Source organism: Zootoca vivipara, chromosome 10, assembly GCF_963506605.1.
Source record: "Zootoca vivipara chromosome 10, rZooViv1.1, whole genome shotgun sequence".
NCBI lineage: Eukaryota > Metazoa > Chordata > Lepidosauria > Squamata > Lacertidae > Zootoca > Zootoca vivipara.
The window spans coordinates 67,629,638-67,654,144 of NC_083285.1; the positions used below are offsets into that span (position 1 = coordinate 67,629,638).

At 43.1% G+C, this 24,507-nt stretch overlaps 1 protein-coding gene across 1 annotated transcript in view; it reads right to left on the reverse strand.

Annotated features, from left to right (window-relative positions):
• Positions 1–24,507, reverse strand: part of NET1 (neuroepithelial cell transforming 1) — a 70,561-nt gene that overhangs the window by 44,716 nt on the left and 1,338 nt on the right. Inside the window, exon 2 of the mRNA XM_060279238.1 lies at positions 985–1,051. Within this exon, the coding sequence (XP_060135221.1) occupies positions 985–1,051 (67 nt within the window). The remainder of the gene's footprint in view (positions 1–984; positions 1,052–24,507) is intronic.

A 24,507-nucleotide genomic window follows, 5' to 3' on the forward strand; every position in this document is an offset into this window, starting at 1 on the left:
TCACTTTTTTGGTTGTTGCCTTGAAGGAAGGACCAGTCTTAGCTAGTCACCGCAGGATCAAAACTGAGACAACAGTTAAGATCATAATAGTCAGTCATCCTTGAGGAGCACATTTCCCCCTAGATAAACAGCATGAACTTCCACTTAATGAGCAGGGTACGTCTGCAAGGACTTGTTCTTGTGACTAAATATCCATGTGACTGGGGACCCTGATAAAGGGTAACATGTATGGAGACATTAGGGGCAAGACCTGAGTGTACGCCCCTGCCTCCCACCACAGATACAGCGTTCACATGTTCAGGCAAATGTCTGAACATGCCTCCTGTGTTCCAAGTTTGAAATGCACCATCTCCGATAAGCAGGATTGGGGGGGGGGATACTATTTTCTCCAATGATGCCGATAGTCCCAGGCAAGAAACAAATGTGTAAGCAGAAAGTGTAATTGGAAGATAAAATTACTTTAGCTGTCTAGCCACACAGTGTTCCTGCTAGAAGCAATATGCTTTTCTGAGCCGCAAGAGTGGAAGTAGCTACTACATGTAAGGAAATCAAGACACAATGGGAACACACATTTCGAGATGGGAAATATCTTTTTACTGAATGTTTTTTTTTATAAAAAAAATCAGTTCCTGAATGTAGATGCTGTATATGTCACATTGACTTCGGCAGGTCTTGTTTAAATCCTACTCGATCCATAGCTGGTCAAATTATTCTGTTACAGTATGCAGAAAGAAGAAATGAATGGCAGACGTTGTTCTAGCACATGGAAATACACTGCTGCACATCATGTAAGTCTCGCAAGGCAGATCAGGTACACTGACTACCATCTGAGAGCTAGCAAAGCTGGTTTAACCACCAGCAGCATACAGAAAGGGAAAAAACCTGTAGCTGTCTGTCTGGGCACAGAACAAACTTTTAGTTGAGAGAACTGTTTCTTTGTTCATTATTCCAATTGTGAATTAATACGCTGTTTGCTTTACTCACCAGAGTAAAATCCCAATGTGGCCCAGGAGTTAGAAATGTGAATGAGCTTCCTCGCCGCAGAGGGTACCTGTGGACAGAAAGAGTTTTTTTTATGACAGCAGTTACAAGGAAAACCCTGAAGCTCTTACAGAGTTCCGGGCTACTTTGCCATCAAGAACATTTAGCACAAGATATACATACACATGTGTGCATGTGCCAGTGTGCCAAGTGAGCCTTGCCCCCATGCAAGGCAGAGAGCTTTTAAGCAGTGTTATGTGTCATCAGCATATTGCTGACAACCTACTCCATAACTCTAAATGATCCCACTCAGCAGTTTCATGTAGATGTTAAACAGCAGCATAGGGAATAAAACTGAAGCCTGGGGAACTCCACACTGATGGCTCCACAGGGCCAAAGAGCACTCCCCAAGCACCACCCTCTGGAAAAGACCATCCAAGTAGGACTGGAACCACTGCAAAGTGGGGCCACCCACCCCTAACTCAGACAGCCACTCTAGAAGGATACCATGACTGATGGTATCGAAAGCCAGTGAGAAGTTGAGGAGAATTAGCAGGAACACATTTTCTCTGTCTCTTTCCCAACAGAGGTCATCATAAAGGGTGACCAAAGCAGTCTCTGTTCCAAAACCGGACCTAAACCCTGACTGAAATGAATCTATAAAGTGAGTTCCCTCCAAGTACACCTGGATCTGGTCCTTGACAACCCACTCAAGAACCTTACTCAAGGAGATAGGTAACTGGCCGGTAAGTTACATAAATGTTTCTCTATAACCAAGCTTTTTGGCTGAATAACATTCTAAGGCATTTTGTTTGTTTTTCTTTTATTATGTATTCTGTGTTCTCATTTTGAATTTTTATGTTGTGAACTGCCCTGTGATCTTCAGATAAGGATGGTATACAAATTTTAATAATAATAAATAATAATAATAATAATAATAATATCATGAAACTGCAGCCCACTAAAATGCCCTCACAAGTAACTCCACGCCAAGAACTGAGAAGGGAACACTCCATTCCTAACATCTTCCATCTCGGCACCAGTGCTTAGTTTCCAAAATTAGATCTGACTCTGCTCAGGTCTCTGCATGCTTGCTCTCATCAGAACAGAACAGCTGTTCCTGGCTTTCCAGTGCAAGAGAATGGAAAATCTCTTATTTCTTTGCATGATCACTACCTGAATTTTCATAAAGGTACAAAGTAAAATAAATAAATAAATATTGTTATTCTTTCTGTGCTTCTGAACATCTGCCATATGTCAGTGACCTCCGTGGAAATTGCAGTTTCTGAAGAAGCCATATGTTTCTGACAAATATTCCAACTGCAATGTTGTCTCAGTATTTCAGTGGCCAAGGATGGAACATTGCCAGGGAGTACTTCATACAATACCACAGTTGTGCGACATACACCTTTTAAGCGTGTTAAATCCACTGCCTTAAGTCATTCTCCAGGACTAGAACAGACTTAAGCAAATACGTTCACTTCCAAGTTTCACTGTCTAATAAGCTTGAGGCACAGACCTTTTCATTTATTTTGGACACCACAGCTTTTATCGAAAACTCAGATTTTTAATATCTCAGAAGAGTAGTTTTATATAATTGGCCAATGACAACACCTAATTTGATCAAATAATGGATTATTTTTTTTTACATGAAGCTCCAACAACTAGCAGGCTATAATGTTTCCACTCTGTGCTTCAGTTTACATCATAGTATTTGGGCGGGTGGAAGTCCTATGAATTGCTGTAAACTGTATAACTTCCATCAGTGCTCTGCTGAATCAATCGGAAACACATGCCTGTTCTACATCATTTACATAGGAGACATGCAGGAACCTGTGCAGGTACAATCTTTAAAAACTGGGAAGAGAAGTCATAGATAGGTGATCTGTGGGGGATGTGGAGACGATTCTGAGAAGACAAAAACATCTACCATTTAGCATGTACTGTTGCTGCTACAATGCAGAAGAAACTATTTGTTCTAACCACCATCGCTAGTAAGGTGATAGTTACTGAACCTGGCTCCCCGCTTGCTACTTCTGCTGGGTAGAATCCAGAGGGCCAGGGCATTGTTCTGTTCCTTTGTATTTACTGATGCTCAGAGCTCTCTGGTGCTAAAGGACAAGCCATTTGAGCATACTGTTGTTGTTGTTTAGTCGTTTAGTCGTGTCCGACTCTTCGTGACCCCATGGACCATAGCACGCCAGGCACTCCTGTCTTGCACTGCCTCCCGCAGTTTGGTCAAACTCATGTTCGTAGCTTTGAGAACACTGTCCAACCATCTTGTCCTCTGTCGTCCCCTTCTCCTTGTGCCCTCCATCTTTCCCAGCATCAAGGTCTTTTCCAAGGATTCTTCTCTTCTCATGAGGTGGCCAAAGTATTGGAGCCTCAGCTTCACGATCTGTCCTTCCAGGGAGCACTCAGGGCTGATTTCCTTAAGAATGGATAGGTTTGATCTTCTAGCAGTCCATGGGACTCTCAAGAGTCTCCTCCAGCACCATAATTCAAAAGCATCAATTCTTCGGCGATCAGCCTTCTTTATGGTCCAGCTCTCACTTCCATATATCACTACTGGGAAAACCATAGCTTTAACTATACGGACCTTTGTCGGCAAAGTGATGTCTCTGCTTTTTAAGATGCTGTCTAGGTTTGTCATTGCTTTTCTCCCAAGAAGCAGGCGTCTTTTAATTTCGTGACTGCTGTCACCATCTGCAGTGATCAAGGAGCCCAAGAAAGTAAAATCTCTCACTGCCTCCATTTCTTCCCCTTCTATTTGCCAGGAGGTGATGGGACCAGTGGCCATGATCTTGGTTTTTTTGATGTTGAGCTTCAGACCATATTTTGCGCTCTCCTCTTTCACCCTCATTAAAAGGTTCTTTAATTCCTCCTCACTTTCTGCCATCAAGGTTGTGTCATCTGCATATCTGAGGTTGTTGATATTTCTTCCGGCAATCTTAATTCCGGCTTGGGATTCATCTAGTCCAGCCTTTCGCATGATGAATTCTGCATATAAGTTAAATAAGCAGGGAGACAATATACAACCTTGTCGTACTCCTTTCCCAATTTTGAACCAATCAGTTGTTCCATATCCAGTTCTAACTGTAGCTTCTTGTCCCACATAGAGATTTCTCAGGAGACAGATGAGGTGATCAGGCACTCCCATTTCTTTAAGAACTTGCCATAGTTTGCTGTGGTCGACACAGTCAAAGGCTTTTGCATAGTCAATGAAGCAGAAGTAGACGTTTTTCTGGAACTCTCTAGCTTTCTCCATAATCCAGCGCATGTTTGCTATTTGGTCTCTGGTTCCTCTGCCCTTTCGAAATCCAGCTTGCACTCCTGGGAGTTCTCGATCCACATACTGCCTAAGCCTGCCTTGTAGAATTTTAAGCATAACCTTGCTAGCGTGTGAAATGAGCGCAATTGTGCGGTAGTTGGAGCATTCTTTGGCACTGCCCTTCTTTGGAATTGGGATGTAGACTGATCTTCTCCAATCCTCTGGCCATTGCTGAGTTTTCCAAACTTGCTGGCATATTGGGTGTAGCACCTTAACAGCATCATCTTTTAAGATTTTAAATAGTTCAGCTGGAATATCATCACTTCCACTGGCCTTGTTATTAGCAGTGCTTTCTAAGGCCCATTTGACTTCACTCTCCAAGATGTCTGGCTCAAGGTCAGCAACCACACTACCTGGGGTGTACGAGACCTCCATATCTTTCTGGTATAATTCCTCTGTGTATTCTTGCCACCTCTTCTTGATGTCTTCTGCTTCTGTTAGGTCCTTACCACTTTTGTCCTTGATTATGGTAATCTTTGTACGAAATGCTCCTTTCATATCTCCAATTTTCTTGAACAGATCTCTGGTTTTCCCCATTCTATTGTTTTCCTCTATTTCTTTGCATTGCTCATTTAAGAAGACCCTCTTGTCTCTCCTTGCTGTTTTTTGGAAATCTGCATTCAGTTTCCTGTATCTTTCCCTATCTCCCTTGCATTTTGCTTGCCTCCTCTCCTCCGCTATTTGTAAGGCCTCGTTGGATAGCCATTTTGCTTTCTTGCATTTCCTTTTCCTTGGGATGGTTTTCGTTGCTGCCTCCTGTATAATGTTACGAGCCTCCATCCATAGTTCTTCAGGCACTCTGTCCACCAAATCTAAATCCTTAAACCTGTTCCTCACTTCCACTGTGTATTCATAAGGGATTTGATCCAGATTGTATCTTACTGGCCCAGTGGTTTTTCCTACTTTCTTCAGTTTAAGCTGGAATTTTGCTATAAGAAGCTGATGATCTGAGTTACAGTCAGCTCCAGGTCTTGTTTTTGCTGACTGTATAGAGCTTCTCCATCTTTGGCTGCAGAGAATATAATCAATCTGATTTCGATGCTGCCCATTTGGTGATATCCATGTGTAGAGTCTTCTCTTGTGTTGTTGGAAGAGAGTGTTTGTGATGACCAGCTTGTTCTCTTGACAGAACTCTATTAGCCTTTGCCCTGCTTCATTTTGAACTCCAAGGCCAAACTTTCCAGTTGTTCCTTTTATCTCTTGATTCCCTACTTTAGCATTCCAATCCCCTGTAATGAGAAGAACATCCTTCTTTGGTGTCATTTCTAGAAGGTGTTGTAGGTCTTCATAGAATTGGTCAATTTCACTTTCTTCAGCACCGGTAGTTGGTGCATAAACTTGGATTACTGTGATGTTAAAAGGTCTGCCTTGGATTCGTATCGAGATCATTCTGTCATTTTTGAGATTGCATCCCATTACAGCTTTTGCCACTCTTTTGTTGACTATGAGGGCCACTCCATTTCTACTACGGGATTCTTGCCCACAGTAGTAGATATGATAGTCACCCGAACTGAATTCGCCCATTCCCTTCCATTTTAGTTCACTGATGCCCAGGATGTCGATATTTATTCTTGTCATCTCATTTTTGACCACATCCAGCTTACCTCCACTCATGGTTCTTACATTCCAGGTTCCTATGCAATATTTTTCTTTACAGCATCGGACTTTCCTTTCGCTTCCAGGCATATCCGCAACTGAGCGTCCTTTCGGCTTTGGCCCAGCCGCTTCATCAGCTCTGAATCTACTTGTACTTGTCCTCCGCTCTTCCTCAGTAGCATGTTGGACGCCTTCCGACCTGAGGGGCTCATCTTCCAGCGTCATAACTTTTATATGCCTGTTGTCTTTGTCCATGGAGTTTTCTTGGCAGGGATACTGGAGTGGCTTGCCAGTTCCTTCTCCAGGTGGATCACGTTTAGTCAAAACTCTCCACTATGACCTGTCCATCTTGGGTGGCCCTGCATGGCATAGCTCATAGCTTCTCTGAGTTATTCAAGCCCCTTCGCCACGACAAGGCATTGATCCATGAAGGGGTTGAGCATACTAGAAACCCTTAAATATTTACTTGAGGAAGACTGAACAATGGCACGACTTCCTCCAACAAATAGCTGCAATCACCCTGGGATTTGACGGGAAGCTTCTGAGCCTCTCCATTTGTCTATATTAATATGCTAATTGGTCAGTTGCTCACTTTCCCCACAGAAAAATTGTTGGAGCCACTGACCTCCAAATTGGTGTGGAGGGACTGGATAACTTTTACATCTCTCAATTTCACAGACAAATTGTTCTTAAGACCGTTCTGGAATACACTATTCAGCCAGCCATAATTTGCAGTTACAGTGGTGCCTCGCTAGACGAATGTCCTGTAAGACATTGGGGAAAAAATTCAATGCATTCCTATGGGATTCACTAGACGAATTTTTCGTTATACGAATTGACCTGTGGAACGAATTAAATTCGTCTAGCAAGGCGTGGGGTCACGAAGAGTCGGACACGACTAAACGACTAAACAACAACAACAAAGCAAGGCACCACTGGACCATCATCCCAGCCTCTCCTCCAATTTGGAGGTGAAACAGGTTTTCATCCCTAGGAACATAATACAAGGCAGCTTCCAGAGTTATTGCTCCACCTAGCTCAATACTGCTTACATTGATTGGTAGCAGCTCTCCAGGGTTCCACAGATATCTCTACCAGCTGGAACATTTTGCATACAAAACACATACAGTACTCTCTACCAGGTCTAGGTCATCCCTAGGAAGCCCTACTACTTTCCAAGTGTCTTTCCAAGGTTCTTAACCAACTTGGGTGCAGGATACCTCATGGAACACCTGATCCCTTATATTCCTTGCTCAATCCCAGCTCTCTTCAGGGGAATCACTGTTAGTGGTCCCCTATGGCTCAGATGTATGGGACCCAGGTGGCGCTGTGGGTTAAACCACTGAGCCTAGGGCTTGCTGATCAGAAGGTCGGCGGTTCGAATCCCTGTGACGGGGTGAGCTCCCGTTGCTCGGTCCCAGCTCCTGCCAACCTAGCAGTTCGAAAGCACGTCAAAATGCAAGTAGATAAATAGGTACCACTACAACGGGAAGGTAAACGGCGTTTCCATGTGCTGCTCTGGTTTGCCAGAAGTGGCTTTGTCATGCTGGCCCCATGACCTGGAAGCTGTACGCCGGCTCCCTCGGCCAATAATGCGAGATGAGCGCGCAACCCCAGAGTCGGTCACGACTGGACCTAATGGTCAGGGGTACCTTTACCTTATGGCTCGGATGTACAGTTTATATCCAAGCAAGAGCCATTGTAGGCCCAATTTTATGGAACTCACTTCCAGTTGAGGTAAGACAAGACCCCTTCCCTTTTGAACTTCTGGCCCTTGCTGAAGACTTCTTTAATCCAGCAAGCTGTTAATTGGGATCTGATTTTATTGTTTTAACTCAGTTTTAGCCTCCTGTACATCACTTAGAGACAACTGTGATTAAGCGGTAGACAAGCTGTTGAAATAAATATAAGTACATTAATAAATTGTGGGTGTCTTGCTCCATAGTCACAACTTGCACACAAGTGTAGTGGTATGAGGCCTCCCTATCCACATTTAGTCGCATCCAGCAGACCATGGGTAGGTAGGGTAACGCAGTGAACTGAATCCTGTCACTGGCAAATCCATCATGGAGAAGCAGTGCACACCATCCACTTGGATAGAACAGAACAGGATATTCTCCTGTTGAGGTTGGATGGTGCCTTTGCTTTGCAAGCAGTCAAGAGTCTGGCCAGCATATCTCAATGTTTATGCCATCTGGTTCTTTTTCTAATTTCTGCTTTGCCTCTCCAAAGATGCTTTGACAGCAAGTTCCTTTTGGCTGCCTGGCTGGAAGCTCAGCTTGTTTGCTTAACCTTCCCCACCCTCTCCCCTTCCAGAATTAATCTGCACCAAGGGAGGCAAACTGAAGAAGGAAAAACAAGAGTGTTTCCCTTCAGCCAAATATACTGGACCCTTGTGGTACGTTTCCTGTTCTGCCTGCTTAACTCAAAGGAAAGCCTGCTACCCATCCCCACTATATGCATATCTTGTCAATCTATTGTTGTGGAGGAAGCATGCTGGGAACATCAAACAGAACAATAAGCTTGGATTCTTCCCAAAATATAGATAAGAGGACCCTTTGAAGGTCCCAAAAGATGCAGATGTAAAAAAAATAAAAATAGCAGAGCTGTCAGGTATTCAAAGCATTTTTAGTTACGTAATCAGTCATCTGCCTTTAAAACAGATGGATCAACCTTAATAAATCTGCATATTACTAAATTACTGCATATTACTAGAAACTAAATATGAATGCCTTATAATGCAACAGAACAAAGTTTTCTTCTTCATTCTCTGCTTGAGCAACACACATTGGTCCATTCAGCCAGAACATGACAGCCTGGATAGGTAAAGGATAAAGGGACCCCTGACAATTAAGTCCAGTCATGAATGACTCTGGGGTTGCAGCGCTCATCTCGCTTTACAGACCGAGGGAGCCGGTTTTTCCGGGTCATGTGGCCAGCATAACTAAGCCACTTCTGACGAATCCAGAGCAGCACACAGAAATGCCGTTTACCTTCTCACCGGAGGGGTACCTATTTATCTAATTGCACTGCGTGCTTTCGAACTGCTAGGTTGGCAGGAGCTGGGACCAAACAACAGGAGCTCACCCCGTCGCAGGGATTCGAACCGCCGACCTTTCGATCGGCAAGCCCAAGTGGCACAGTGGTTTAACCCACAGCGACGCCCACATCCCTTACAGCCTGGATACCTAACACTATTAGACAAGAGAGATGGATACTCCCCTTAGGTAGCAGTATATCTTCCAGTCCAGCTTCTCCTCCAAGTCACCTCTAAATTGCTGCAAGTCTCAAAAGCTTCCATCAGCATATTCAACCAAACTTTGGTAGCTGTTCTGTTTGAGGGTTTGTCCAGAAAGTTTAATCTAGTAGCCCTCCTGATGGACCCCTCCTGATGGACGCAATACCACACTAGATCTGTACATCGACTGCTTCCGCCACAGAATCCAAACGGATGTGACCAGAAAACACCATCACTTACAACAAAATCTAAACCATGCTGAAAGGAGAGCCATAGAAAATCTCAGGAACAACCCAGACATTATAATTAAAGAGGCAGACAAGGGTGGAGCTGTCGTCATCATGAACAAAACTGATTACATCCAAGAGGCCCACAGACAACTTTCCAATACTGCCTTTTACATGAAATTGGACTCAGACCCCACACAAGCATACAAAAAAGAACTGAACAAGATTGTCAAGGAGCTACCCCTACACATCCAAGAACAGATCCTCACAAACACACCAGCGGAACCTCGACCAGGAACTTTCTACCATCTACCTAAAATACACAAACCAGGAAATCCAGGACGCCCCATCATCTCAGGTATTGGCACCATTACAGTGGGTGTTTCCGGCTATATGGACTCTGTTCTGAAACCATATGCTATCAGTGCTCCCAGCTACGTACGTGACACCACAGATTTTCTGAGGAAAATACAATCTTTGAACAATCTTCCTAACAATACTATACTAGCCACTATGGATGTGGAATCTCTATACACCAACATCCCACACAATGATGGTTTACAAGCCATAAGGAACACCATTTCAGATAAAACCACAGCGGACTTTGCTACCAAACTCTGCCACTTTGTCCTTACCCACAACCACTTCAAATTTGGTGATGACCTGTTCCTCCAGATCAGCGGCACAGCCATGGGCACCTGCATGGCCCCACAGTATGCCAACATCTTCATGGCAGATTTAGAACATCGTTTCCTAGACTCCTACCCACTCAAACCTCTCTTGTACCTACGATACATTGACGATATTTTTATTATCTGGACACATGGACAACAGACCCTGGAAACCTTCCACCAGACATTCAATGACTTTCACCCCACCATCAACCTAACAATGAACCAATCTATGCAAGAAATACATTTTTTGGACACTACTATAAAAATACAGGATGGACGTATAGACACCACCTTATACAGAAAACCAACTGACCGACAAACATATCTACATGCTTCTAGCTACCATCCCAAACATACCAAACAATCCATCGTATACAGCCAGGCCCTACGTTACAACCGTATCTGTTCCAACTCTACAGACAGAGAATCTCACCTAAGAGATCTACAGCAAACCTTTTTAGAACTAAAATATCCACCTGATGAAGTTAAACAACAGATCAACAGAGCCAGACTGATACCTAGGGAGAACCTGCTGCAAGACAGACCCAAAAAAGAAAATAACAGAACACCACTAGTCATCACATACAGCTCCCAAGTTAAAACAGTACAACGCATCATCAGAGATCTACAGCCTCTCCTGGACAATGACAGCTCCCTTTCTCAAGCTCTGGGAGGAAGACCTTTCATTGCCTACAGACAGCCACCCAATCTTAAACAACTCCTCACCCACAATAATACAACCACCAGACTTAACATGGACACTGGTACCAGAGCCTGCAATAAACCCAGATGCCAACTTTGCTGCCACATACACCCGGACAACATCATTACTGGCCCCAACAACATCCAACATACCATCTCAGGACTATTTAATTGCTCATCTTCTAACATTGTGTATGCCATCAAATGCCAACGGTGCCCTTCAGCTCTCTATATTGGACAAACAGGCCAAACCCTACGCCAAAGGATAAATGGACATAAATCTGACATCAGGAACCATAAGACTGAAAAACCAGTAGGAGAACACTTCAATCTCCCAGGACATTCTATACAAGATCTCAAAGCAGCTGTTTTATTACAGAGAAATTTCAGGAACAGACTGGAAAGGGAAGTTGCTGAATTGGAAATCATTACCAAGCTTAAAACCATGGAAGCACCTGGGATGAATAGAGATATCGGATTCTTATCTCATTATGCATGATCAAGCTTTCTTTAGCACCTCAGCCCAGGACTAATTGCAGCCATCAGCAGCCATTAACACCCATCTACAGGTTTACCACTCCCATCAGCCCATCTCCCATTCCCACCCACCCCCACCACCCTCTGTATATATATAGGGTCTGACACTTCTGTTTCTAGTGTATCTGAAGAAGTGTGCATGCACACGAAAGCTCATACCAAAATATAAACTTAGTTGGTCTTTAAGGTGCTACTGAAGGAATTTTTTTATTTTGCTTCGACTCAGACCAACACGGCTACCTACCTGTATCTAGTAGCCCTGTTAACCTTAAAACACCCTTCAATGTCCAAAATAAATTAAGTAGCAATTCTCTATTTCCTTCCTCTTTGGCTTCTAACCAGCTTTGTTTTTCCAGTTTTAAAACACACAGCTCTATTCAATGATATTAAATGCATATTGAATAATGCATTTTCAGGCAGCTAGATTATGCTAATAACAATTTACAACAAGGAAATAACCTTTAGCACCCTCTAACTAACAGTTGTCAACAAGGCAGAAATTGAGTAAGCAGTTTTCACTCCCAGGTTGGAAAGGGAGTGCTTTCAGCCCAATGTATTTGTACCTAGTTTGCATCTTTTAAGGCCACAATTCTACATGTTTACTAAAAACAACTACCAGACTTTTAGAGGACATCTGAAGGCATCCCTGTTTAGGGAAGCTTTTAATCTTTAAGAAATTAGTGTATTTTGATATTTCTGTTGGAAGCCGCCCAGAGTGGCTGGGGAAACCCAGCCAGATGGGCGGGGTATAAATAATAAATTATTAAATTATTATTATTATTATTATTATTATTATTATTAAAAAGTAAGCCCCACTGCACACAGCTTTACTGTTACCCTACTTTTGTTTTGTGTGTGTGTGTGTAGAGAGAGAGAGAGCTTTTCACATACAGTAAACATATTGTTAAAATTAATCCTTAGGAGTGGGAAAGGTAGAAATCTCAAATCTAAGGGGGAATTCTACCCTCCGAGAAAAGCAACTCCCAAAACACTCTGGCTGAGCCACTATTTGGCAATTTGCAACTCTGATTCAATTAGCAATTCTAGTGGCTGCTTCTAATACAGCAAAACCATGAAAGTGGCACAACTGGGTGGAAAAGTTACAGGTAGGTAGCCGTGTTAGTCTGACGTAGTTGAAACAAAAATTCCTTCTAGTAGCACCTTAGAGACCAACTAAGTGTGTCATTGGTATGAGCTTTCGTGTACCAATGACAAACTTAGTTGGTCTCTAAGGTGCTATTGGGTGGAAAAGGTTAAGTAGCAATTGGTGTGTGGGTCCGTGTGCAAAACAAAATCTGACCATTGTAACCAAGTGGATAAGACAGACTGCTACTGTTGATTTCGGGACTTCTTGTACTTTTCAGACAGTCTACAGAAGCCACTACTTTGATCTTTTTATATCCTTTGGGGTTTCTGAGGGAAGGGGCTTTAGGCACCTCAGACAGGTTTCAGCAATACTGTGCATGTGCTCCCCCACCTCCTTTTAAATAGCAAAAACAATGGCTGTAATCATAAACACGCCAGCTTTTGAACAAGTCCCATGGCGCAGTGGGACAGACTTCCAAGAACATTTGCCCTCAACTTCTTTGTCCAGCTTGAAAAGGTGAAGCAACACAGTTGAGCTCATCAGAGAATATTAACAAAGTGTCATTATCCACGAGTAATTTATATGAAGGGCAGTGGTGATCTGGCATGCTTCCCACATCATCATGGCAGCATCCATGCATCAACCCCGAATTCACCATTTAACTCCTCCGCTATCTCCCAACAGCAGACTTCCTATAGGAAGGACCTTCCTTTTATGTTCTCTCCGGATTTTCCTCCCATGGGACTTCTGGTCCAAGCCAACTGCCTAGCAACCTGCAATAGGTTCAGGCCAAGCTACTCTGCAAAGGAAATTGACTCTGGACAACATTCCAAGCTTGCAAAGAATCACTCATTTGGATCTCTGGGTAGAATATGAGCCACCTACAGGTAGGAAAGACCTGCACCTTATGGCTTTATTTGCAGAGCTGCAATAATACAGTCCTGCTCAGACAACTGTAAGCAGGCACCTGCTTGGGGATGTCTGCTTCAGTGGCTTAAGGTTCTCACAGCGCCAGAGTCCAGCATTCTATTTCAAACCACAAAATGTACTCAAAAGATATTCTGGGCAAAGTGTTATGACAGTGTGACCGCTTCAAGACTTCATTCTGAGTACATTCACAGAGGACTTCCCTGGTCCTTCAGGGTCCCACCCTGTCTCCCACCTAAACCCACCCCATGCACTGAAATTACGACTTCAAAGGACCTTTCTATTTGAGTCGAAGAGAGCTTTATTCAAACCTAATTGTGGTGCATGGGTATGAGTAGTAAGTGGTGCACATGAGTAGCTGTGTGGTACATGCATATGCTTACTATGCATACATTGTGGCATGAGGGCAGTGCCCACAGCCCCCTCCCCCACAAAAATACTTGGGAAATCCTCCTGTACAGGTTTTGGAATGGGAAGCAGACATGCAAATCCATGGGGCTGTATCCAACTGCATCCTACTCTGAGTAGACCTAATAAATCAAGTTAGTCATGCCCATTAACTTCAGTAGCATTACTCTGAGTAGGATTGTGCTGAATACCTCTCACAGTGACACCTCTAAACCAGATAGGAAAACAAACCAAGTTTGGGAGAAATATCAGATACTTTGTAGCCTGCATCAAATCTCCAAGAGTCCAAAAACATGCTCCCAGTTATCCCCATTTTACAAACAGGGAAGCAAGCGGAGAAACTGCAACGGAATCCAAAGCATCTAGTGAGTCGACAGCAGAACACGCCACAAGACTTCACAGGTCCAAGTCCAACACACTCTGTTGGTGCTAGCTTATCAGTTAGGACATCTTATCTCTTGCCTCCTACTCTTAAAAAAAGAAAGCAAGAAAGCAAGCCTGGGCACACAACTGAAAAATTAAGGTAGACAGTTAGGACCAACAAAACCCAAGACCTAGCACTAAGCAGCCTCAGCAATAAATAGGATTAAATATATGGCCAATGCTCAAGGAAAAAAGTGAACTCTAATTCCAAAGCAGAACAGCAAACAGCAGCGTTGATGGGAAAGGGCAGATTGTGCTGTACTCATTCCTGGAGAAAGACGCACACCAGGTTGTTTCCACGTGGACCGTGGCACAGCCCACGATTCCTTGCTGCCATCCACCAGCCCCTTGGGATTTGCTCTACCTCCTTTTTAAGTAAGCTTTCCAGCTTACTTAATAGACTAGAATAGAATTCCAGACTAATAGCATGTTTCCAGTTAGCAGGCAAGAGGCCAATTCCAAGGCTAGCTGAACTTGATGCACATTTTTTTCCTACCTATTTCAAGTGCTCCCACAGACGAACAGCAAAGATCAAATAAAGGCACTGGGCCAAATCCATGAGCAAAAACCCCACTCGCAGATCATGCCAGCTCAAAAGAATTGCCAGAGGTGGGGTGAGGTTCAAGAGACATTTTAAGTTCTTGTGGGAAATTATGCCCAACTAGGATCAACAGAAGTCGTGGCATGAGATTTGTCACAAAACACATTTCCCATGATTAAGACACTGTTTTCTGTTAGCTATTTATTTTAGATGATCACTTTGTTTATGAGACAAGAATTCCTTTAGTTTCAAGCAGTATCTGCAATGAATAGCAACAAGATTTCGGCTATACGTTTATGCCAGTTTTTAGCTCCGTGAGTAGATTGCAGTCTCTTGGGGGTTGGCCACCCCTGTGCTAGGAGTAATGCCTATATCATTTAGCAAACCTTAAAAAACCCAAAAACCATTGTGTGGGGGTGGGCCAAGCTATGTTCATGGATCTTTCATTTTTAAGGTCCACAGTGCTTATAAAAGAACAGCCATATCTATATCTACTGCATGTCTCCACCCTCTCTTCTTAACCAACAACCAGGTAGCTTGCAAACTGCTAGAGACACAAAGCCCGCAACTTTTGGTCTGCACAAGGATTTGTGGTCAAGTAAACTGAATTGCTGAATTAGCTATCAAATTTCAAACAAGCCATCTTTTTAAATGGAGCAGTAAAAAAGACAAATGTTCAGCACCGAATTTCTCCGCTTGCCCAAGAGTCTTTTCTCATACCTAGCATTTTGCCGCTGCCTTTGTGCAGATACCCTCCTCAGCCATTGGCAGGTTGAGTCAGAAATAATTTTTCCTTTTTACCAAACCACTGGTATTAGGACCATGAAGACTTTAATGTTAAACTACAGCTTATGGTAATAAGAGACAATGGAAAATTAAAATGCCTGGGACAACAGAGCTGTAAGATCAAGAGTTGTGTGGCATGAGACACTAAATTTGTCTGTTTGAAGATAAAAGTTTGAAAGGGGGCAGCCAAAGCCGAAGATGAGGAAGTTCTGTGCCTCATCTCCAGTGGCTCATTTTGAAATAGAATAGCATGAAGAGCTGGTAATAGTCTTCCTTATTCCAGTTCCTGTCTCAACTGCAGGCCACTTTGGGACCCAAATGAGGAAATGCAGGGTGTCAATTCTCTGAGGAAATGCAGGGTGTCAATTCTCTGCTAAGATCTCTCCTCTTCAGGGAGGGGAGACTTTGCGGGCGGGACCCGTTCTACGTGCCTGCTTCACCTATACCTGCTGCCGCGCTCAGGCCCCTGGCTGGCCAATAGGGCCAGCTCGTGGGCGGGGTTTACCTGCTTTAAAACAGCGCAGCAGCCTCCGATCTCCCCTTCTGCCGCTGCTCTTCAACGGATCTCCCGCCCACCCTCCCTTTAGGTCTTCCCTTAGTGTGTTTGCTTTGACCTTGCTATGGAATTCGGTTGGTCGCCTTTGGTTGTCCAAGGGGCCTGGTAGGAGTTTTTTATCCAATTGGCTAATTGGCACCGGCCTCTTGGTTTTTTCCGTCACTTCTTTCGGTATTTGGCGTTAGGCACTGGAATATGGAGTTGTCGGGTGTGTTCGAGGACTGGTTGTGTCCATCATCCAACCCTCCTCTTATAGGGGTATCCCCTTAAGAGATCCGGCGGTCGTGAATCCTGTCCGACGCCCTGCTGGGGGCTAGGGCCATGGTACAACCCCCGGTGACACCAGGGGGAGCTTTCAGTTGTATTTGCATCCACAGGCTCCTTCCTCGGGGTGTTAACCTGATATGACCCCCCCCACTGAGCAGGGTGGAGTCATGCTTGCTAGGGAGTCCAATGCCTAAGCCAATACCTCTCACCTGCTCTAACCAATAAAGTTGTGGCCTTATTCTACCTATTAACTCAAATACCATGTGTCACTGTGTCTTTATTTCTCGCGGGGGGGCGGGTCCTCGAACCGCAAATCAATAAGCAAGCGTTTTAGATGCAGCTTACTGTGGAGCACCTAGCAAGTGATAACGTAGGTCTCTTTGCCATGCATAGCTCCTCCTGCTAATTCCTGCATATCACCTTGCTTGTAAAACACATAGCTAGATGAGATGAGTGAAAAGCTAGCAACCACATCCCATTTTCCCACCCATCCTGCTTCATTACCATAGTTTCTCCCCTTTAACGTTTTTAAGAGCTGATCTGAGGCACAGCCACCCTTTCACCATAGACAGCTTGCTATTTTCCTTCTGTGAGAGAAAAGGGTAGTTTCTGAAATTGCATAACCTTGGCTATTTCAGTCTCTTCCTTCATTCCCTTTTTCATACCACATCAAAATCTCTGGTGAAAGGATAGATGTACAGGTGTAATTGTGCACATTCAGAAAGGTTTGTTTTACTATTTGATATGTAGTATATTAAATGTATATCCAAGAAGTTATGTTGTTCTTATTGGGGGGGGGGGTGAGAGAACAACATGCAGGTGAACACTGTTTCAATTCAAATTTACAGCACATTCACATATACATTGGATGTCACATTGTATCCATTTATGAATTATGGTGGCCTTTTGGCAGGGCCATTAGCAAAAAAGTTACTGTGTGCATTTTATTAATTAAAGACAACACAAATGGGAAAAGCAGACCTCCAGTTTTGAGTTAATCTACACAAAGAGATGTGTTATTCTCTGACCAAGCAGCCAGATTGTATTTTCATGTAACCACCAAGCTGATGGTATTGTGGCCTTCCCAATGAATAGTAATCCCTGTTTCTACACTGTGTTCGGATCAAGGACAAGATGAACCTACCATCTGTAGTGTGCCAAAACGCTGCTTATTAAGTCAGTTGTGAAGGAGCTGTTTTCCATGCACTTGGAACCATAGAATTGTAGAATCGGAAGGGACTGCAAGGGTCATCTAGTCCAGCCCCCTGAAATATAGGAATATTTTGCCCAACATGGGGCTCAAACCCATGACCCTTAGATGAACTCTACTGACTGAGGTATCCTGAGTTCTGTCTTCTAAACACTTTGGGATTAGAAGAGAATGAAGATGGGCATTTATTTTCATCTGAACACATTGCAGAAAATAGCTTGCAGCTTTCCAATACATTAAGAGTGCAGGGTGCTTCCCACCCACCACCCACCATACACCCAGGTTTATTAAGCCAACACAATCCAGTTAAACACAACCACAGCATAACCATCTGCACAATTCACTGCTTTCATGTTACTTGCAAGTCTACTAAAATAACAGTCCTCAACAACAGATTGTTGTGAGAGTGAACAATTCAAGTATTCTGCAGCTGCAACCCAAGCACAATATCAGAGAATAATCACCACTCAACACAGTAGGGTTCATTTCCAGGTAGCCATACATAAGATTGCACTATAAAAACTATTCTGTTCTGAAAGAAGATGCAGAAATATTGCTGCAACAAAACCTGTTTGGTGTAGCTTAGGTTGAAGCTTCAAGAATGCTTCCGAAATAACATGTCAAGTAACTTTTACTATAGGGGAGAAGCTGGGGAGGAAAGAATGCACACCTTTCTATTCAAGAGGGAAATGGCCTGTGGTCAAGAAGAAAAAATATTGTACAGCCAGACATAGAACAACCTTTGCAAACACTCACATTGTTCTAGCTACTGAAAACTGAAAGACTTTCCATACAGAACAAAATATGCTGTTTTCCACAACACTGTCCAAAAGCAGCTCCATACAAGGACCAAGTTGGTCAAAAAAGCAGCATAATTTGCGCCACCTTGTGCTCATGCATATACAGCATGTAAAGATACATGCCATAATCCGATTTAGTGGCATTCTCTTTAAGAACTGGAAAAAAGATGTGCAATATAAAATGATGTGTTTAAGCAATTAATTCTAATGCCAATTACTAAAAAGATGGGGCCTTTTATGATAAGAGGGGAAAAGAAACAGCAACAAAACACATCCTTTCATACTAAGCTGGAACCAAATATAGTTTGCCCCCAAGCAATGGATGGTTGGCTTTTCAAGCAATGACAAGCTTTTGGGGCAAGGGGGGGAATTCCCTGATGGAGAACATTACAAAATCAGCATCAACGGTAAAATCTGATGCACTGCTTGGAATCATCATTTGTATTCATGAAGTCCACATGGCTTTCTGGAAAGCATCGAGCCCCACTTGCATCATCAGTCATAGCCATACGGGGGAAGCCTTGTTAATTTCGCTTGCTCTGGATGGCTTGCAAATCACGATAACAAAGCTTTTCCTTTCACTTTCTACTCCTGGCTCCCACCACAATCAACCCATTCCCGTGTTTCATTGTTATACTGTATTATGAACCATAGAGTAAAAAAAAGGAGAAACTGAAAGGATTTTTTTGCTATAGTATAGATTCAGAATCTACCTTGGTGCATCTAGCTCAGTGCTGTCTACATGGATCGGCAGCTCTCTCTCGGTCCTACCCAGAGATGCCAGGGATTGAACCTGGCACTTTATATAAGCAAAGTATGTACTTTGCCTCTGAGTTCAAGCAGCCTTTCCCTAATTACCTGTTTACTTTTCTCTCCCATGTGTACATGTTCCCTTGAGACCTGGAGGGAAAGCTGACACCCAGAACTTAATTTCTTTAAAAAGCAAGAAAGGAGATAGGACACTCTATCACACTATAGGCCAAAACCAAAGTGAAGGGATCCTGTTTTATTGTGTATCAAGGGGGAAGCATTCAACCTCAAAAATACCAAGAAACACCAAACCCAATATATAGTTATGTTGTACTCACAGTTAGAATCCTGGAATTGTAGAGTTGGAAGGGATCCTGAGGGTCATCCAAAACTACTACTGCTAGCTGGGGCAAAGAGCAGAATTTCCCTTTGAAATCCACAAACATGTGTGAACACCTGTTTGTTAATAGTAATATTTTCTGTGAGTGATCTGAGTGTATTTCCCTCATCTAATCTTTGACACTCAAATCACAGCTTGCATTTCTGGGAAATGCTGTCAACACTTTAAAGGAAGAAGCATAGTTCTTGGTGGTTCAGGCCACAGGTACCCAGGAGTCTTAATATCAGAAGACATACACGGTGATATTTTCCTTGTTATAATTTGTGTTTTTAGTATATTTTCTCTCCTTTGCTTTTACTAGCCAAGAGGCGGGAAACCTCAGGCTCTCAAGGTGTTGCTGGACTCCCTCTTTCCTAGGCAGCATGGTGAATAGTAAGGGGTGACAGGTGTGGGAATCCTACAACCTTTTAAAAGGCCCAAGTTCCCCATATTTTAGTTCAGCACCCAATTCTGCTTTGTTCTGCATCCAGCCTTCCCAAACCATGTCTGCCTTACCTAGTTTACACTGCAAACTGCAGGCAGGGGCTGCTAACATTACAGCTAATTTTTACAGTGCCTAGAGTCTCTATAATTATCACTATCATCTACTGGCATCTAGTGGACAGAAGCTGACTTACAGTCAACACTCTACAGCTAGGCTGGAACTGTTATGTGTCTCAAGAACTGTATTTACAGAGTCATCAAAGATTAGTTAAATCCAAGCCTATGAAGCATAGGTCTGCTTGTCAGGCCTCACTTCCTAGGTCTAAAAAGAACAACTTGCACCCCATGCTTTCCTGTTGGAAGTCATTTTCACACCATACACCTTACATTAGGTAGGAGAGACTGAATAGCTAAGGAAGTCCAGACTATAAAAACAAAATCAGTTATGCTGAAACAATCATCCAGAGCACTTAGGGGCTAAATAGAGCTATATTTTGTAATTTTACACTAATTTTGTAATTTACACTAATCCCCAATGAATACTATAGGACATATACTTCCAACTAAGCATGCCTTGTTTTGTGTTGCATGAAATATCCTTAAGGGAAGGATTGCACCCACTCACCCTGCCTTGCCTTGTAAATTTCTGTAAGGAGTTTTGTGCCCTTGAGCTTGAGGTTATAAGCAGTGTCCCAATGTGAGAGCCTGAGTGTATAAAAAAAACACCTCTCTGCATTACAACAGACATTCAGTTGGGATAAACAGAAGAAGAAGAATTGTGTATTGTGTATTGTGGAGTTCTGGGCAGTGGTTGGACACTGGCAACTCTTTTCCATGACATTGGAACAGTGCTTCATCTTAATGTTTCAACAACAACTAACTAGCATCATTTTAAACTTAATATGGACCCACTTTAAACCTGGGATTCAGAAAAATGGGTAAGATGCAGACTCTATAGCATGCATGTTTTTGAGGGCTCCACATACTGATACTCAAAATCCCAGTACCGTGTATTTGGAAAGTAAAGCACATGTGGTACACATATCTAAGCCACCTTTAAACATTCTGCCATTAGTAAACTTGTACAGGATTGCTCCAAAAGTGGCTGGCAGAATGGTAAACCTGTTTTGTCACTTTCTCTCACCCTAGAATAGTTTTGCTATAAAATGGACGAGTGATTTTAATGTTCTCCAAGCTTACAGAAAGAGGACACAAGCACTGCAACCCATAAATGCTAATACAGAATTTGTGTAAAATAACTTTATACCAGCCTTGACCTACCTACCTGCTCTGGTTATCTCCCGCTTGGACTACTGCAATGCGCTCTACATGGGGCTACCTTTGAAGGTGACCTGGAAACTACAACGAATCCAGAATGCGGCAGCTAGACTGGTGACTGGGAGCGGCCGCCGAGACCACATAACACCACTCTTGAAAGATCTACATTGGCTCCCAGTACGTTTCTGAGCACAGTTCAAAGTGTTGGTGCTGACCTTTAAAGCCCTAAATGGCCTCGGTCCAGTATACCCGAAGGAGCGTCTCCACCCCCATCGTTCTGCCCGGACACTGAGGTCCAGTACCAAGGGCCTTCTGACGGTTCCCTCGTTACGAGAAGCCAAGTTGCAGGGAACCAGGCAGAGGGCCTTCTCGGTGGTGGCGCCCACACTGTGGAACACCCTCCCATCAGATGTCAAAGAAAAAAAACAGCTACCAGACTTTTAGAAGACATCTGAAGGCAGCCCTGTTCAGGGAGGCTTTTAATGTTTAATAGATTATTTTATTTCATTTTTCTGTTGTAAGCCGCCCAGAGTGGCTGGGGAGACCCAGTCAGATGGGCGGGGTATAAATAATAAATTATTATTATTATTATTATTATTATAGTAATGACAAATGTTTCATCCCTTTTCAACATTGCCAGTTGGCACTCCATCCACAGAGTAGGGCTGGGATGCTGGTCAACTGGCTGCCTATTTGATTGGGGCCAAATATTATGTGAAGTTGAGAATACCCTTGCATAAGTGGCAGCTAACCTTTAGTATTACATCATGGAAGCATTCAATAGGAATGGCAGGACTGAGGGCACCTTCCTTCACCTTAGAGGCAGCACCTGAACTTTCCACCTCTCTCACACATTCTGTATTTAAGGGGAAGCCTGCATTGCACTTTAACTCCTAAGACAACTTCTGCTCTCCTCACTTCCCAATTAATGGACATGATTTAAAATTTCCCAGGACCTCTGAACAGGTATGTAAGAATTCAAGAGAAAGGGTGTCATAGCCATCACTGGCTCCAATAATGGAGACCAGCTCTATCAATACAATTATTACCCTCCATTAAGCCAGCTACCGTATTGGTATAAAGTACTGTGCAATGGGAGCAATCTTGGCCAGGGCAGAAATGCTTTAAAACAACCCTGTTTGTCCTTGTATGCCTCAAGAAAACTTGACCTACTTGAAATAAGTAAAAGTATGTTGCTGGCTGCTGAATTTTAATTGGAGTTACAATAAAAGGCTAGTAGAAGGCCATCTAGCAATAAAAGAAATGTTGCATGTTGAAGGCTTCATCTGCACATGTTGCAGCATTATGAGGTCAAGGTTAGCAATGGTAGAATGTACTGCACAACTTTAGGCTGTGGTGAGGGGGAGGTTGTCAGATTTTGAATGTGGCTTGGTTTTAAAATAAAAAAACTCCACCCCACTAGCAGACAACTAGCACAACAGCAGGGAGAAGGCTGGGTTAGAACCTTTCTCCTTAGTGTGCTAGTGTTTGCTTGTTATTTGATTACTCCCTCATCTGCAATTACACAGTCTATTTTATCCTATCATGATTCTGCCACCTCATTCTGCTGCATAGGTAGACCAGACCTAAGGTCAGATTTAGACATAATATCAGGTCTACAAGAAAACTTTTCCCATGCATCGTTCCACACAACTAGCTTCCCTAAACTGAGAAGAGAAGGAGCCCAGGGCAGCAAGCACAAATTCTATCAGCTCCCAGTTAGCATGAGAGGAATATGTCAAATTTCATTTTATATAATGCAGCCGTTTTAGTGCTAAACTTGAAAACTGCCTGACGTGCCTGGGCAGAAAAGCAGTATATAAATCCAAAAAATGAATAATGAACTGTTTTGAATTGAATGTGTGATGCTTGCCTGGGTCATTGATAGAATCACAAAACTGCAGAAATGGAAGATACTCCTAAGGGTCATCTAGTCCAACCCCCTGCAATGCAGGAATCACAGCTAAGGAATCCCTGACAGAAGGCTAACCAACCTCCGTTTAAAAACCTCCAAGGAAGGAGAGTCCACAGCCTTCCAAGGTAGTCCGTTCCACTGTCAAACGGCTCTTATTGTCAGAAAGTTCTTCCTGATGGTTGTCAGAATCTCCTTTCTTGTCATCTGAAGCCATTGGTTTGAGTTCCACTCTCTGGAGCAGCTGAAAACTTCACTCCATCTTCCATGTGACAGCCCTTCAGATTATCTGAAGATGGCTCTCATGTCATCTGTCTCTTCTTTTTCAGGCCAAATACACCCAACTCTTCCAACTCTTCCTCATAAGGCTTGGTTTCCAGACCCTTGGTCATCTTGATCGCCCTCCTCTGCACACATTCTAGCTTGTCAAAATCCTTCTTAAATTGCAGCACCCAGAACTGGACACAGTATTCCAAGTGTGGTCTGAACAAGGCAGAATAGAGTGGTACTATGACTTCCCTTGATCTGGACAGTGTACTTCTGTTGATGCAGCCTAGAATAGCATTGGGCCACTGTGGAGAGGACCAGGGGATGCTAACTGAAAATTGATATATCGTTTTAAAATATTGATTTAATTAATATGTATTTTATTTCATGAAGTCTATAACGTGAATGTTTTATCCATAATTTTGTTCTGAAGCTCTTGAATTTGTCATGCCAAATAAAGGTTATTTATTTATTTATTTATTGAATAGCATTCACTTTTTGTGATGCTGCATGACCCTGTTGACTTATGGTCCACTAAGATCCCCAGATCCTTTTCAAATATAAATGTACTTACACAGCTCAGGACCTCAATAAATTAAAGACCGCCTCTCCCCATACAAACCGACCCAGACCCTGCAATTGTCATCTGAGGCCCTTCTCTTCCCCGCTCCCACAGAGGTTCAGAGGGTGGCAACAAGAAAACAGGCCTTTTCTGTGGTGGCTCACCATCTGTGGAATGCTCTCCCCAGAGAGGCTCGCCTGGTGCATCATTACATGTCTTCAGACACCAGGCAAAAGCTTCTTTACCCAGGCCTATGGTTATTCAATAATCTATGGCCTGCAAAAGTGTTGGGGATAGGACTCTTTATTATGATTTTATCATTGATATCGTGTAATATGTTTCTAATGTTGTACACAAACCCTGATCTTTTGATAAAGGGTGGTATATAAATTGAATTAATAGTAATAACAACCATAGTACTGGTAAGCCAGGTGTCCCCTATCTTATATTTGTGCAGCTGGTTCTTCCTTCTTAAGTGTAGAGCCTTACATTTGTCCCTATTGAAATTCATTTTGTTAGCTTGGGCCCAGTTCTGCAATCTGTTAAGGTCATCTTGAATCCCAGTTCTGTATTCTGCGGCATTAGGTACCCCTCACTGGGCACACATCTTGAGGGGCAGGGAAA